Raw genomic sequence first — 13,866 nt, forward strand, 5'->3', positions numbered from 1 at the left:
TTTGTGAAAAAAAAGTCGTTCGGCTTAGTGCGGGAAGAGCTCGCCAGGGGGCGCCATCGGAACGTTCGGTCGCATCGGAGAGCCAGGCCGCGATATTCGCTGACCAACGGCGATGTATCGATAACATCGGCACAACTAAATGCAATTTTAATGTGTAAACAAGCGCCCGGCAGGCGGTCGAAAAAATAACTGCATGATTATAAATATTTAGCCCAACAGCCAGTGACAGTTTAGTGCAATATAAGGGCAAATAAATTGCCGCCTTGCGCTCGCCGCTCGTTGTTATCGCCGCCGTCGGCGGCCGTTAATCGCGGCCCGGCAGCCCGCAGCGTCGTCGGTGTTCGGCTCTCTGGCCGCCATTATTGCTTTCCAGCAAAACCACGCTATACGCAAAATCGGGATTTTTGTGTAAATTTTTCGAGCGAATTATCAACAAAATTGCGCTCGCTGGTGCATGAAAAGTGCGGTAAAGTGTGTGAAAAATTAATCCCAGCCTGAAAAAACATTCGCAAGCGATTGCGGAGCATCAATTAAGCCAGTAAATGCAAAAAACAAAACCCACATGAGGCGGACTTTTTCTCCGTTCTTTTTTTCCACTTTTTCGTCGTGTTTTGCGCTTCGTGTTTTTTCCACTTCGTGCAATTCGCCGCGTTTGTTTGAGTCTGCTGTCGCCGCGCGTGTGTTTGTTTATGCCGCCTTTTTTATTTCGGCTTTCTATGATTTGGCATTTTTCGCAGTTTAATAACAGAAAAAATGAGAAATGAAACTGGCGACGGCAGTGAATCATAGTGCCGCACAAAGGCGAATGTGTTTTTTGTGCGTGTTCTGTTAATTTAAAGCCCGGCCAGAGCAACAAAAATATATATTTAAATGCAACTGTATGTGTATTATTTTTCCCGCGCGCGCTCCCTAATGCATATACATACATATTTACATATATGATATGATGTACTTCTAAGTGGTGTACGTGTGTTTGTGCATTGTTTACTTACTAGTTTTTGTTGTTGTCCCCGTTTCTTTTGTAGATTTTTATCAGTCGACGATAACAGCAGCAACTACGCAAAGTATAAGAATAACAAGAAGAACAACAACAAAAACAAAGCGAAGTGAAGGAAGGAGAGTAAGAGAGATTGAAGAGAAACAGTGAGGAGAACGAGAAGTGAAGAGAAGAAAGAGTTACACTTTCGACTAACGCAAAAACGATGATGAACTGAAATGTGCAAATTTGATGAACGTAATTATGCCAATTCACATAGCACCTTCGATTTCAACGTGAAAAATGCCGTCGCCGTTGTCACTGTTGTTGTTGCTACCACTGCGTTGTCGTCGTAATTGCAATCAAATCGCATCCTTGGCCATTCTCCTACTGTCGGCGCTGTCAGCCAAAATCCACGAGGATCAGGTAGAGCAGCGGCGGGCGGAGGAGGAGGAGGAGGGAGCCGGAGCCAGAGCGGCAGCGAAGGAGCAGAAGCTCGAGGCGGCGGGGTTGAGGGAGGGTGTCGAAACGGATCCAGATCGGGATACACCGTATATAGCCACAAAAGTTGCTAATCCACACCCGCCGATCCGCACCAGCAGTGGCATTACGTCTGCCAGGGGAACGGGCACAGGGGCTGCGTTAACCAGCTGGCAGAGCAGCCACAGCCACCGCAGCCCCGGTGCTAACTCATCGGCGCAGGATCAGGAGCAGGTCCACATCCACAAGGAGCACCATCTCCAGCTAACAGCACCCTCAATAGTGAGTAGAGGAGCCGGAGCAAAAGCAGGCACAGCAACAACGCTAACAACGAAGCCAGCGCATCGGAGTAGAGTCAACAGCAGCAGCAGCAGTAGCTCTAGCAGCACAAATCCCTGGCTGCCATTGGCCAACTGCAGTTGGACAGCCGGACTAGGAGTAGGAGTAGCCGTAGCCGCATCTATAGCAACCTAAGCAGCCAATTCCACACCAGAGCCACAGCAAATAGAAACGTTCCACACACCACAACCCACACCACCAACACCCAACCACACAAACTCTAACAAACCAAGCCAAGCATCAGCCAACCGCCAAGATGTCGAAGCTATCGTTCAGAGCCCGCCACCTGGATCCGTCCAAGCAGATGCCCATCTACTTGGCGGAGGAGCTGCCCGACCTGCCCGAGTACTCAGCCATCAATCGGGCGGTGCCGCAGATGCCCAGTGGCATGGAGAAGGAGGAGGAGTCGGTAAGTTTGATTTTAAGTCTCCTTAATTAAAGTTGGAAATTAATTTAGTTTTTTGATCCTTTAGGAACACCATCTGCAGCGCGCTATATGCACGGGCCTGATCATCCCCACGCCGGAGGTGCTGCAAACGGATCAGCCCTTTTACGATGCCTACTATCCGCCAGACTACAAGATGCCCCGCCAAATGATCCATATGCAACGTAAGGAATGAGTTCAAGCTTATTAAATTAAAATTAACTTATAATCTATATTTCAGCGCTTGGCCTGGACACCGAGGTGCCCGACTACGACATGGACAGTGCTGATGAGGACTGGCTCAGCCAGCAGCAGCGTCTGGAGCTCACCGAACTCAAGTTTGAGCAGATGATGGACCGGCTGGAGAAGAGCTCGGGCCAGACAGTGGTCACGCTAAACGAGGCAAAATCCCTGCTTAATCAGGACGATGAGACCAGCATATCGGTCTACGATTACTGGCTGAACAAGCGCCTCAAGATGGTGAGTTATCCTTGCTTAATAGACTCATTAAATCGGTTTAATTTGAACTTTGTTTATTTTTTGTCTAGCAACACCCGCTGATCCTTACGGTTAAGACAGAGAGTCGTCCCGGCGCCAGCTCCAACAATCCGTATTTGGCTTTCCGTCGGCGCACTGAAAAAATGCAAACCCGCAAGAATCGTAAAAACGATGAGGCCTCCTACGAGAAGATGCTCAAGCTGCGGTAAGAAATTGAGTGATGATACGCCTAATGTCGGTTGAGATTTCTAGTTTATAATGCGAATAATGCTGGCTAAAGATACTTTGTACTTGGTTATGGTTAGTCATGGAACTTTTTATCAGTTAGTCAAAGTGTGAGGGTATTTTATTTCATGATGATTATTTGAGTAACGAGTAAGGAAGGTTCACATTTTATTTATCATGGCTATGATGATAATCATATAAGCATAATCATTATCATTATTGGCGGGGCATCTTGTAGTCTGGCGGATAGTAGGCATCGTAAAAGGGCTGATCCGTTTGCAGCACCTCGGGCGTGGGGATGATCAGGCCCGCGCGCTGCAGATGGTGTTCCTAAAGGATCAAAAAACTAAATTAATTTCCAACTTTAATTAAGGAGACTTAAAATCAAACTTACCGACTCCTCCTCCATCTCCATTCCACTGGGCATCTGCGGCACCGCCCGATTGATGGCTGAGTACTCGGGCAGGTCGGGCAGCTCCTCCGCCAAGTAGATGGGCATCTGCTTGGACGGATCCAGGTGGCGGGCTCTGAACGATAGCTTCGACATCTTGGCGGTTGGCTGATGCTTGGCTTGGTTTGTTAGAGTTTGTGTGGTTGGGTGTTGGCGGTGTGGGTGGTGGTGTGTGGAACGTTTCTATTTGCTGTGGCTCTGGTGTGGAATTGGCTGCTTAGGTTGCTATAGATGCGGCTACGGCTACTCCTACTCCTAGTCCGGTTGTCCAACTGCAGTTGGCCAACGGCAGCCAGAAGATGTGGCAAACAATATAGAAATATCTGAGGCTTGGATTACCATAGTAAATCGTGTGTCACGATGATTAGGTAAAAGTTCTCATGACAAGTAACTGAAAATATTGCTATTATTAAACAATAAGTTATCGATTTTGAGCTTTTCTACTAGAAATTGATTGAATTTGTATGAAATATCTTAAATTTATTGAGTATTTCCAGCCTTTTACTAGGATTTCCTAACCAAAATTATTTCCTTGTTAATTTCCCACCTTAAATCGTCCCAAAAAAAGGTTTCCTTCCTTTTCCTTTTCTTCCCAGTTTCCATGTAAGCCATCCAGGTAGCTTTAGCCTTTAGCCAGCATTCGTTTATATCCCAACTTTTGTTTACCTGAACTCCCTTGACTAATCTTTGTTTATTGTTACCTCCAAATCCAGACGCGACCTGCAGCGCGCTACCACTATACTGGAGATGGTGCGGCGACGCGAGGAGACCAAACGCGATCATCTCAAGATGACGGTGAATATCTTTGAGAAGCGCGTGGAGATGCGTGACTTCAACGGTGCTGTCTACTCCGAGCTGAATGCTCAGTATAAGAACACAAGGTGAGTCCTTCGAGGAACTCAAAACCCCTGACTATTTTCACCATTTTCTTTGCTTATTCTTGCAGACCCGCGTATAATCCTTTGTATACGAATCAATACTCACAAGGGGCGGCGGCGGTGGGAACGGCTGGTGCCATTCTAGCCGCCCTGCCCACGGGTCTGCTGCCAAGCGGTGGCGTTGGAGCGGCGGGCAATGCGAATGTCTATGGATCAGCGTCGCAGTACCTGAACACGTCGAATCTGACAATGGGTAAGGACAATAAGTCGTATATAAACTCTTTCTAGATTCCAAATAACCTTTTTTTGTTATCCCTTTTTAGATGCCATCACCAGTGGCAGTGGCAATGGGAGTAGCAGTCGCAAGGAGAAGCGTCCGTACAAAAAGCGCAAGCACAAATTGCCCCGCGACAAGCAGCAGCACCAGCAGCAGCAACAGTCATCCCAGCATCAGCAGCAACACCAGCAATCGCAGCAGCAGCAACAACAGTATTTGCCGGGCCTGTCGGCTACGGCGGGTAGCACCGCCGGTGTGTCGCCAGCTCATCACCTGCCCCACCATATGCACCACCTCAGCAGGCAGCAGAGCTCCTCGCCGGCTGCCAATGATTCGGTTGTGGATAGCGAGGAGGAGGACTACTTTGGCGCCGGTGCCCAGAATGGCAACAACAACAAGCTGGGCTCCGAAAGCGAGGAGGAGGCGCCGTTTGCATTTAGGCGCAGGTCGAGCTGTATTTACCTGCCGGTAAGTAGTAACCTCTCCCAGCTGAAGCGGCGATCCTAAACCTAATCTCTCCTTGCATCTCGTTCCAGACACGTCAACGAGATGGCCGCTGGCCATGGGAGTCTGCCGATGGGGATGAGGATGAGGCTGTGCCGTCCAGAGGAGCCTGCTCGGATGCCAAATATCGTTACACCTTGACCTCTCTCAACTATCCCAGGTTTGTTTGCCATCTAACTTGGCCGTGTCCATGCCCATACTCAATCCGTATCCTGGGGCTTATTTTACAGGCCACGCTGCATTGGGTTCGCGCGTCGTCGTTTGGGTCGTGGAGGTCGCATCCTCCTGGACCGAGCCACAACGAATTTCGATGATTTTTGGTCGCAGCTGGACTACACGGTAATGGAGAGCCTGGTGGTTGACAGATGTGGCGGGGACAAGCTCAAGCAGGAGCATTCCGAGCCGCTGTCCAAGCCCAGTTCACCGCCAACTGTTGTGGATTTGTTGCCTGCCGGAAAACCCATCGAAGGCGAGCTGCCGCCTCTTGCTACTCCGGATCTGATTAAAGTGGAACCTGCCAGCGATGTGGAGAAACCAACAGCAGCGGCGGTGGAACCTAATCCTGAGAGCAAGGTGATGGATTTAGAGTTGGAGGAGTGTCCTGAGATGGAGGTGGAGGATGAAGACATGCCCACCGACGATGAGAATGTGTCCCGGTTGGGTATATACAGTTCTGCGGTTACGTTGCCCCAAAGTTCGCTGGATCTGCGGCAGAAACGTCGCCGCCTGCGTCGCAAAAAGCAGCAAATGCGCGAACTGAACGCCGCCAAGCGTCTGAAGCGATCCTCCGAGGTGGTGGCCAATGCCGGCGAGGATAATATGCCGCAAGAGGAAGAGGCCAAGCCAGCTCTAGGTCCTCTGCCGCGGGCATATCTCCAACGATTGGCCTTGGTTCTGGGCCAGAAACTCAAGAAGGATAAGGAGGACGAGGTGGAGGCCAGCAAGGAGAAGCAAGTTTGTGAGAATCTGGCGGCAGAAAGGCTGGAGAAGAAGGATCAGGAGCTGGAGCCAACACGAGCCAATCATCAGCAGCAGCACCACCGTTCCAATAACAACAACAATACCGTGTTGAACAACAACAACAAGAACAGCAGTAGCAGCAACAACAATAGTAGTAGTAGTAGTAGTGTTATGAATAAGGATGTTAGCATTAGCGAAAAAATTAATGTGATAAAGCAGGAGGCGGACGAGGAAGTCGGCAGCTCGGAGGATCAACCGGTGGCCTCAACCTCGGCAGCAGCGGCCGCGGCACGAGCCGCCGAAGCAGCCGCTGCAGCGGAAGCAGCCGCATCCTCAACGACGACGACGACGGTAGCCTCCGATGGACTCTCCGTAGAGGAAGTGGCCAAGACGATAAAGCGTGAGCTGATCGATGCCGACGATTCCAACGAACCGCTGAGCAGCATTCGCACAGCCGCCGCTGTCCTTCAGGATCCCGTGCCAGAACTCATGGACGATGAGGCCGAGGACGATGTTAATCTCGCCCAGCTGAGCAGCATTATCCGGCACACGGCGGTCAAAAAGGAGCTGGAGGCGCAACAACATCAGCAGCAGGTGGTGCAGCAACAGATGCAGGCCGCCCGACGTGCCGAGGAGGAGGATGCGGTGCCCTGCCTGAACCAGCTGCCCGATGTGATTCGCCTGCAAAATCTGCGCAACAGTCAGCTTCATGCGCCGCGACCCAAGGATCTGTTTATCCAACCGCCGGCCGAGGAAGAAGCAGACGTGGATGCGGACTACCTGGGCGGCCTTTCGCCCACCTCCAGCCAGCGTTTTGGATATCTGCAACGAGCTGCTCTCGGAGATTCGTCGCGATTGGCTGCACTTTCGGCCAAAAACGCCCACGGATGAGTTGTCCGACGACGGCCAGGAGGATGCGGCGGGCAAGTCCTGCAATGGCAATGCCGTGGACTGGACCCAGGACACACCCATCAGCGTGGAGCTTAATCGCTTGGGCAAGCTGAGTACCGCCGAGGAGCTGTCCGAGTCCAACTCGTACTTCTTGAGCAGCGCCTTCAAGTACTCGGATCTCGAGGCGGATGCCCAGCTCCTCCAGACGGTTCAGGCCCAGGACTATGCACGCGGCAGCAGCAAGAGTCCCAACTGTTCCGGCTCGGGCAATGGATCTGCTCTAGAGTTCAACCTCAGTGGCGGAGACTCGCTGAACGACATCAATAATCTGCTGGGAGATGACGAGGACGAGGACGACAACCATGAGCATATGCTGGACAACATCCTGCAGGAGTGCGCCATGGATGATCCCAAGGCGTTGAATCAGGCGACCAGCTTTTGGAATGGCATTCTCGATGGCGAGGCGGCGGTGGATGAAGTGGAAATGGCCCGACCAGCTTTTAGACTGCATCGATGAGAAGAAGCCAAAGGTGGGTGGAGCGGCGGAAGCCGCCAAGCGCGCTGGTCGCAATCGCAAGACGAGATTAGCGCAATGCCCGCTGGGCAGTTCCACCTTTACCGTGTGTCCCACGGCGGAAACGCTCAAGGAGCGGCAGCTGTTCTTTAGCCAGGCACCGCCGCCTGAGCTGGTCACGCCCAAAGAGGAGCCGCCCACGGAGATGGAGCAGCCCGAGCAGCAGCAGCAGACGCAGGCACAGGCACAGGTCATGGTTAAAGAAGCATCACTGGTGACTGTAAAAGTGGAACCGGCGCTGGAGAAGCCTCAGGCAACGGAGATTGTTTCCGTTGCTGTGGCAACCCAGGCAGCGCAGCAGCAACAGCTGCCTCCACAAGCCACCATTGCCCTGCCCACGGCTCAGCTGATCAACATACCCGCCCAAATAACCACCCAGCAACAGAAGCAGCAACAGCAAACGCTTCAGCCTCATCAGCAGCCCCAGGTGGCGCAGCTGCTCAATCAGTTCGCCAATGCCAGTCCCCAGATCATAGCACGCACCGAGTACGGCGGCGGAGCAGCTGTGGGTGACATTGTGACCATTACCCCGCACACCGGCAGCAGTCCCCTGCCCGCTCTCACCGCCCAGCAGCAGCTGCAGCACCAGCTGGCTCAGGCCCAGCTCCGGAACGTAACCGTCCAGCAGCGGCAGGCAACGCCTCAGAATCCCAACCAGAATCAGAATCCCCAACAGCAGCAACAGTTGCTCTTCCAGATGCAGCGGGACGCTTCGGGACAGCGTTCCCTGACGCCCCTCCAAGCAGCCGGCGCTGGCGCCACGGGAAACCACATGATCTATACCACCAGCAGCGGCGAGATTGTCACGGCGGCAGCTGCAGCGGCGGCCCAAAAGGTCACCTATGCCATCCAGAAGACGACGGGTGTGCCTGGCGGTGGCGGAAGTACCACAGCTTCCATAGGTCCCAACACGGTCATCACGCTGTCCAATGTCAAGGTGCAAAACGATGATGGCTCCTCGGGCGGCAATGGCAGCACGGGATCTAGTGTAAATATCATCAATACGGCCAGTGGCCAGCAGCTGGCGGTGCACAGCATAGCAGGATTGCAGCAGCAACAGCAAGGTCAGCAGCAGGTACAGCAGGTGACCACCGGCACGCCATTGATTATTACAACACCCACGCGGAACAATGTCCAGCAGCAGCAGCAGCAGCAACAACAGCAGCAGCAGCAGCTGGTGCAGCAGCAACCGATTGTGTGGCGGCAGGTGAGCGGAACCAACACGGCAGTGGCCACCACAGCAGTGCTCTCCACCACGGTGGACTCCTCGCCAGTGGCGGTGAGCAATAAGATTCTGTGGACGAGCAGGGCCACCCAGAAGAGACAGCTCAATGGACCGGAGAATACAGGTGAGATTATAGTTGACAAAAGGTTAATAGTTATTCCTACTTTTCCTTGGCTTTTACTTGCCACCTTGAAGTGTTTCCACAATTTTGTAATCTAATCTTGAGAGGGTTTTATTTTGTATTCTATAAAATACTTGGCAGCACTTGAGATTATCCAACTTTCAAGGGTTTCAAGTAAATAGATAATAGTTGCAAGGCCAATATACACCTTCTTCTGGCATAAAGTTTATAAAAAATTATATTAAATTGTATCTATTTCCATTTAGACATCAACAAACTCCTGCTGAATCGCAAGTTCTTGCGCAAGCAACTGCAGCAACAAGAACACCAGCAGCAGCAGCAAAAAATCCAGCTGACCAAGCAGCAGCTCCAGCAATTGCAGCATGAGGATCTTGAGGAACTGGTGGCCACCACTCCGGGCAATAGCAGCGATCAAGTGGAATCAAGCGAAGCTCTGCTGCTGCAACAGCAGCAGCTCCACAAGCTCAACAAGGTGTTCAAGATGTCGCAGTTCCCTCTATTGGTCTCGGACGTCAATCTGCAGCAGCAGCAACAGCAGGCAGGAAGCAACCAGCAGCAGCAGCAGCTCAAGCCCAACTCAGCGGCTGCCATAGCAGCCAATCACAACTATAGCCTGCATCCCGCCTCCACAGCAATCATCACAACCCAGGCGGGACCGCAGCAGGCCAACAAGATCTTCCTGACGAGCAGCAGCAACAGCACTAGCGGAGGAACTGCGGGCAACTTCACCATTGCCACGCCTGGAGAACTGCAAGCAGCGGCGGCAGCGGGACAGAAGCTGCACTACAAGGAAATCACCACCAACTCCAATCTCAAGCTGAACTTTGTGAGCAGTTCGGGTGGCGGAGAGGGACCGCAGCAGGTGGGCGCCACCACAGTAGTGCTAAACAAGTCCCAGCAGCAGCAGCAACAACAGCAGCAACACCAGAAGCTCAAGACCCTGGCCACCGCTGGGAACTCGCAACCAGGACAAGGAGGCGACAAGCGGGTGCTGTACACCAGCCTGCTGAATGTGAAGCCGCTGCAGAAGAACAACAGTGGCCAGATGCAGATGCAACTGGGTCCGGGTGGACTGCAGCAGGTGCTACGCGGACGCCTCAACAATTCGGCGATTATAACCAGGACCCTGCCGCTGGGCACCACGGTGAACAGCACAGGCGGCGGAGCAGTGGGCCAGGCAACGACCACCACCATTAGGCAGCTGGTGGCCACAAATGCCAACAATGTGGGCTCCCAGGATGGAGGCAACGGCGGCGGCACTCTATTGAGTGCCAAGGATGTAGGCAAGGCCCTGACCGTGGAGCAGGTGATAGCCAGTGCCAATAATGGCGGAGTGGTGCTGCCCACCAGCAACAACAACAACAATAACAACAACAATGGCAACGGAGGGAATGGAGGAGGAGGAGCTGTGACCACCACAGCAGGTGGAGGCGTTAATGCAACCGGTGGAGCAACTGGCGCTGGAGCAGGAGGCGGAGCAACGGGTGTGACAACGTCCACGATCAACAGATGAGACGCGGATGGAAGCGGCAGCAGCAGCTAACATCGAATGCAACCGAAAACCGTGCAACTGCCCAGCGGCACATTGCTCAGCTTGAAGCCGGAAGCGGAAGCCCAGGCGGTGGCCATAGCCCTGCCATTGTCAGCAGCGGCGGATGGCCAAATGGCCTTGGGCCAGCTCCTGCAGCAGCCCAACAATTGCTGCTGTGCCCTCTGTTTGGTGAACAAAAGCAGCAGCGAGATCCTGAACTAAATTTTACAGATGTTTCCCAGAAGGGAGAGACAACTGTAAAGTAGATCTTGTAAGGAAGTGATAGAGGGAGAGAGAGCGATGGGGAGGAGATATTGTATAAATTAGAGCCACCATTAACAAAGTTCGCTTAATTTTCAGATTTTCTATAGCTATATATAGAGAGAAGCATATGTGTGTATAACGATTTAGGTCTTATTTTTCAAGATCGCCTAACCTAAACCCTAAACGAAAAAACGAAAAACCCATGATAAGAATTAAATTAATAAAAGCAAAATATATATATTATATGTACAATGTATATCGAGGAGAACTTTTGGCTCTTAATCTCTCTCAACCAAACCAGCATCCTCCCTTCCTCCCTCCATTCCTCCTCCATCCACCCATCCATCCATGCATCTTCCCAAACGAATCAGCCAGCAAACAACTCAAGTGTTAAATAGCAAAACTGTACATATTCGATAATAATTGCAAACGAAACACACGCGAAATAATAGTAACTGCAAGAGATAATTGATTAATGGAATGAAACTATGTTTAGTGATACGAATAGTTGTAACGATGGGGAGAGGTGACTCCTCTCCTCCGGCCCAGGCCGTTTCAGAACCACGCGCTTTAGCCGGGCAGCTCGCTGGGCGACCATATGCCCTCTTGAGGGACTTGGTCTGGACACGAGCAGCCCGAGGAAAAAACAAAAACAAAACAAAAAAAAACACATTTTTCAATGTACGTAAATTAAATTAACTTATCCTGTAACTTAAAAGCGAAACATAAAAAGCAAAAAAACTACATTTAGTTACATTTTAACTAAGGAACACACGCAACTTCAGAGGCAACCGCTCGCGAGAGGGAGGGATGTGGAGTTGCAGGACACACACTATTATTGTATGCTATTAATATTATTATTTTTTATACAAGGTAATAATTTTAATTGTATTCGTGTAATTGCAAAAAACAAAAACAAAACGAAAGAGCAGGCTAATGCTTCATCATAATAGTAACGATAATAACAGTAAAGCCCTAATGATAACGATATAATAATAATAATAATAATGATAATATTTTAAAAAGAGATCCAAAAGCGAGTACGGAAAAACAAAACCAACACATTTAAACAATAATAATAATTATGTAGCGATGTAATTTCGTAGTATGTAAAAATGTAGAGCGGTAAGAAGAGCGTAAGCAAGAGCGATAATAAAATGGAAAACAAATTGCAACTTAAACCAAGCAACAAAAAAAAAAACTCTGATTAAATCGAAATTCATCATCATCATCCTTGTCATCGTCATCGTTATATTGTTTCGATATTGTTTATCGTTTCCTGCCAGAAAAGAGCTGGGAAAGAATTCGTTTTTTTAGCGTATTCTTTTTTTATTTTTTATAGAATTATTTTGTATCGTTTCTCCGAAAAATAAAGATAAAAATAACTTATACTTTCAATAATATATCGGTGATAGATCACAACCCAATGAATCGATCTTGAAATCGATTTTCTCCCAGCTCTTTAGGACTGCATGTTATTTATCTTGTATCTCTCTCTGTGTACCTAGAATGTGTAGCATTGGATTGATGTCTTCTTCGACGACCTACCTTCCTTCGCTCCTCCATAAGCTCCATATATTATTCATACCATATATACCGATTGTGATGCGTATAACATTTATGATTTGATGACATTTTCTGCAACAGCAAATACGGGTAAACACACGAAACACGAAACTCTCTCTAATTAACCACATAGCGGCATAGTAAACCCATATATAATATATATATAAAGTGTATATAAACATTAATTACAGATATAGGACGGAGGAAACATTTTGAAATTGAAATTTCAAGGAGCCGAGAAATCATAGCTTTGACTTTGTAAGAGTTTTTTAACTCCTTTTTGTCTAGATCTTTACCCCACAACCTGTATATAGTTATGATAAATAACAATAGTTGTAAAAGACAGACAGCCTGGTACTGAATTCCGTCTGAGTTCCATTAACCTTTCCTTTGGAAATATTTTCGACCAGCACAAAAAGATATTACCCTCTTGGTTTTGTTTTTAAACGGAATTCGGTGAAGGAGGGAGGCTGGTTGGATATTCATATTTTTTATATGTACTTAACAGTTTTTAAACTTCTTCTTTTGCATGAAGTGTAAACACAAGAAAGATAAAAATTATACAATATATATATACTTAAAAATATTTATGTAATATATATATAGATATATAATCGATACAGCCATTTTGCGTATTCGTATTTGAACTTAACCAATAACTAAATGTGAAATTGTTTACAGCGAATGCAGCCCCACTCTATCCTCCTCCCAGAAAAGATCATCCTATCAATCACTCTCTCTATCGAAAATGCTCTATAACTAACTAATATGTGAAGAACTTACCAATCGAGTATTAATAGCTTAATCTGCATGTAGCCTCTCTGTATAGAACTTAAACTAATAGGAATTCAAAACGATTTTAAAATGGGTTTTGATTATTACGGATTATTTTATTAATTGAATTTATTTAGTTATAAATCAGTCTTATTTTTAGGAGATTTCGAATTTACTAGGATTTCATTGCAAGCGCTAAAAGTAGGCAATGAAATATGCCTGACGTTCTTTTATTACAATTTTAAAGCATACTTTTGGATTGTATAAGAAGAGAATTACTCTTAAAAGTATTTTTTACGTTCCCCTGACACATTTACCTTTGGTTTTCTTATATATTTATCATTTTTCAGCTCTTATGTTCCGGTTTAAAAGTATCCTAATATTTTTTGACGTCTAAAAAACCCACTAAATTGAGCCCTAGTCCACACACATTGCAGTTGAGCTGAGGAATCCCCCGTATCAACAACAAATATATTGTAAATGTATTGTAATTGTTAGTAAATCAAATAAGAAAACTGGAAACGCTTGTTGTGGTAATTAAGTAATATATATAAAATAAACATAAAAACAATGATATATTTAACATTAAATAAATATTTAATCTACATAATTGAGACTACTACTACACACACACTGTATAAATAAAAACCGAAGCACAAGAATGCAAATAATGCAAATATAAAACCCAATATTAACTTAGAGATTGATGGATAATTGAATAATCTTATGAATACAAGGAAAACATAAACGGCATAAGCGATTTTAACTGTTTCTTGCATAAGCTATCAAGTACTACAAATATTACAACTCATATTTAGCAGCCTGTGGAGCTGAGCAAAAAACTCATTCAAATGAAATATGTGTAATTACGAATATGTCGGATATTC

General features: G+C 48.0%; 2 protein-coding genes across 2 annotated transcripts; one reads left to right on the forward strand and one right to left on the reverse strand.

Annotated features, from left to right (window-relative positions):
• The first annotated feature begins 80 nt into the window (after positions 1-80).
• On the forward strand, positions 81-11,820 carry E(Pc) (Enhancer of Polycomb). Its single transcript, XM_070284802.1, is given in 13 exon segments — positions 81-538; positions 1,026-2,204; positions 2,269-2,404; positions 2,461-2,699; positions 2,768-2,922; positions 4,107-4,274; positions 4,340-4,524; positions 4,595-5,016; positions 5,085-5,212; positions 5,283-6,825; positions 6,827-7,393; positions 7,395-8,826; positions 9,090-11,820. Coding segments are annotated over 12 exon segments (6,636 nt in total). The 5' UTR covers positions 81-538; positions 1,026-2,051; the 3' UTR covers positions 10,598-11,820.
• LOC138928144 (enhancer of polycomb homolog 1-like) lies at positions 3,013-3,763 on the reverse strand. The gene is made up of 2 exons (XM_070284625.1): positions 3,337-3,763; positions 3,013-3,272 (listed from the first exon to the last, which is right to left on the reverse strand). The coding sequence occupies exons 1-2, from the start codon at positions 3,487-3,489 to the stop codon at positions 3,159-3,161; spliced, it is 267 nt and encodes an 88-aa protein (XP_070140726.1). The 5' UTR covers positions 3,490-3,763; the 3' UTR covers positions 3,013-3,158.
• Positions 11,821-13,866: the final 2,046 nt, after the last annotated feature.

This window comes from Drosophila kikkawai, chromosome 2R, assembly GCF_030179895.1.
Source record: "Drosophila kikkawai strain 14028-0561.14 chromosome 2R, DkikHiC1v2, whole genome shotgun sequence".
In the NCBI taxonomy this organism is placed as follows: Eukaryota; Metazoa; Arthropoda; class Insecta; order Diptera; family Drosophilidae; genus Drosophila; species Drosophila kikkawai.

Excerpts from the sequence above, each read along its gene's own strand:
- LOC138928144 (XM_070284625.1), bottom strand. The coding sequence starts at position 3,489 with ATGTCGAAGCTATCGTTCAGAGCCCGCCACCTGGATCCGTCCAAGCAG. Across the intron at positions 3,273-3,336 it reads TGGAGATGGAGGAGGAGTCG|GAACACCATCTGCAGCGCGC; the intron begins GTAAGTTTGATT and ends TTGATCCTTTAG.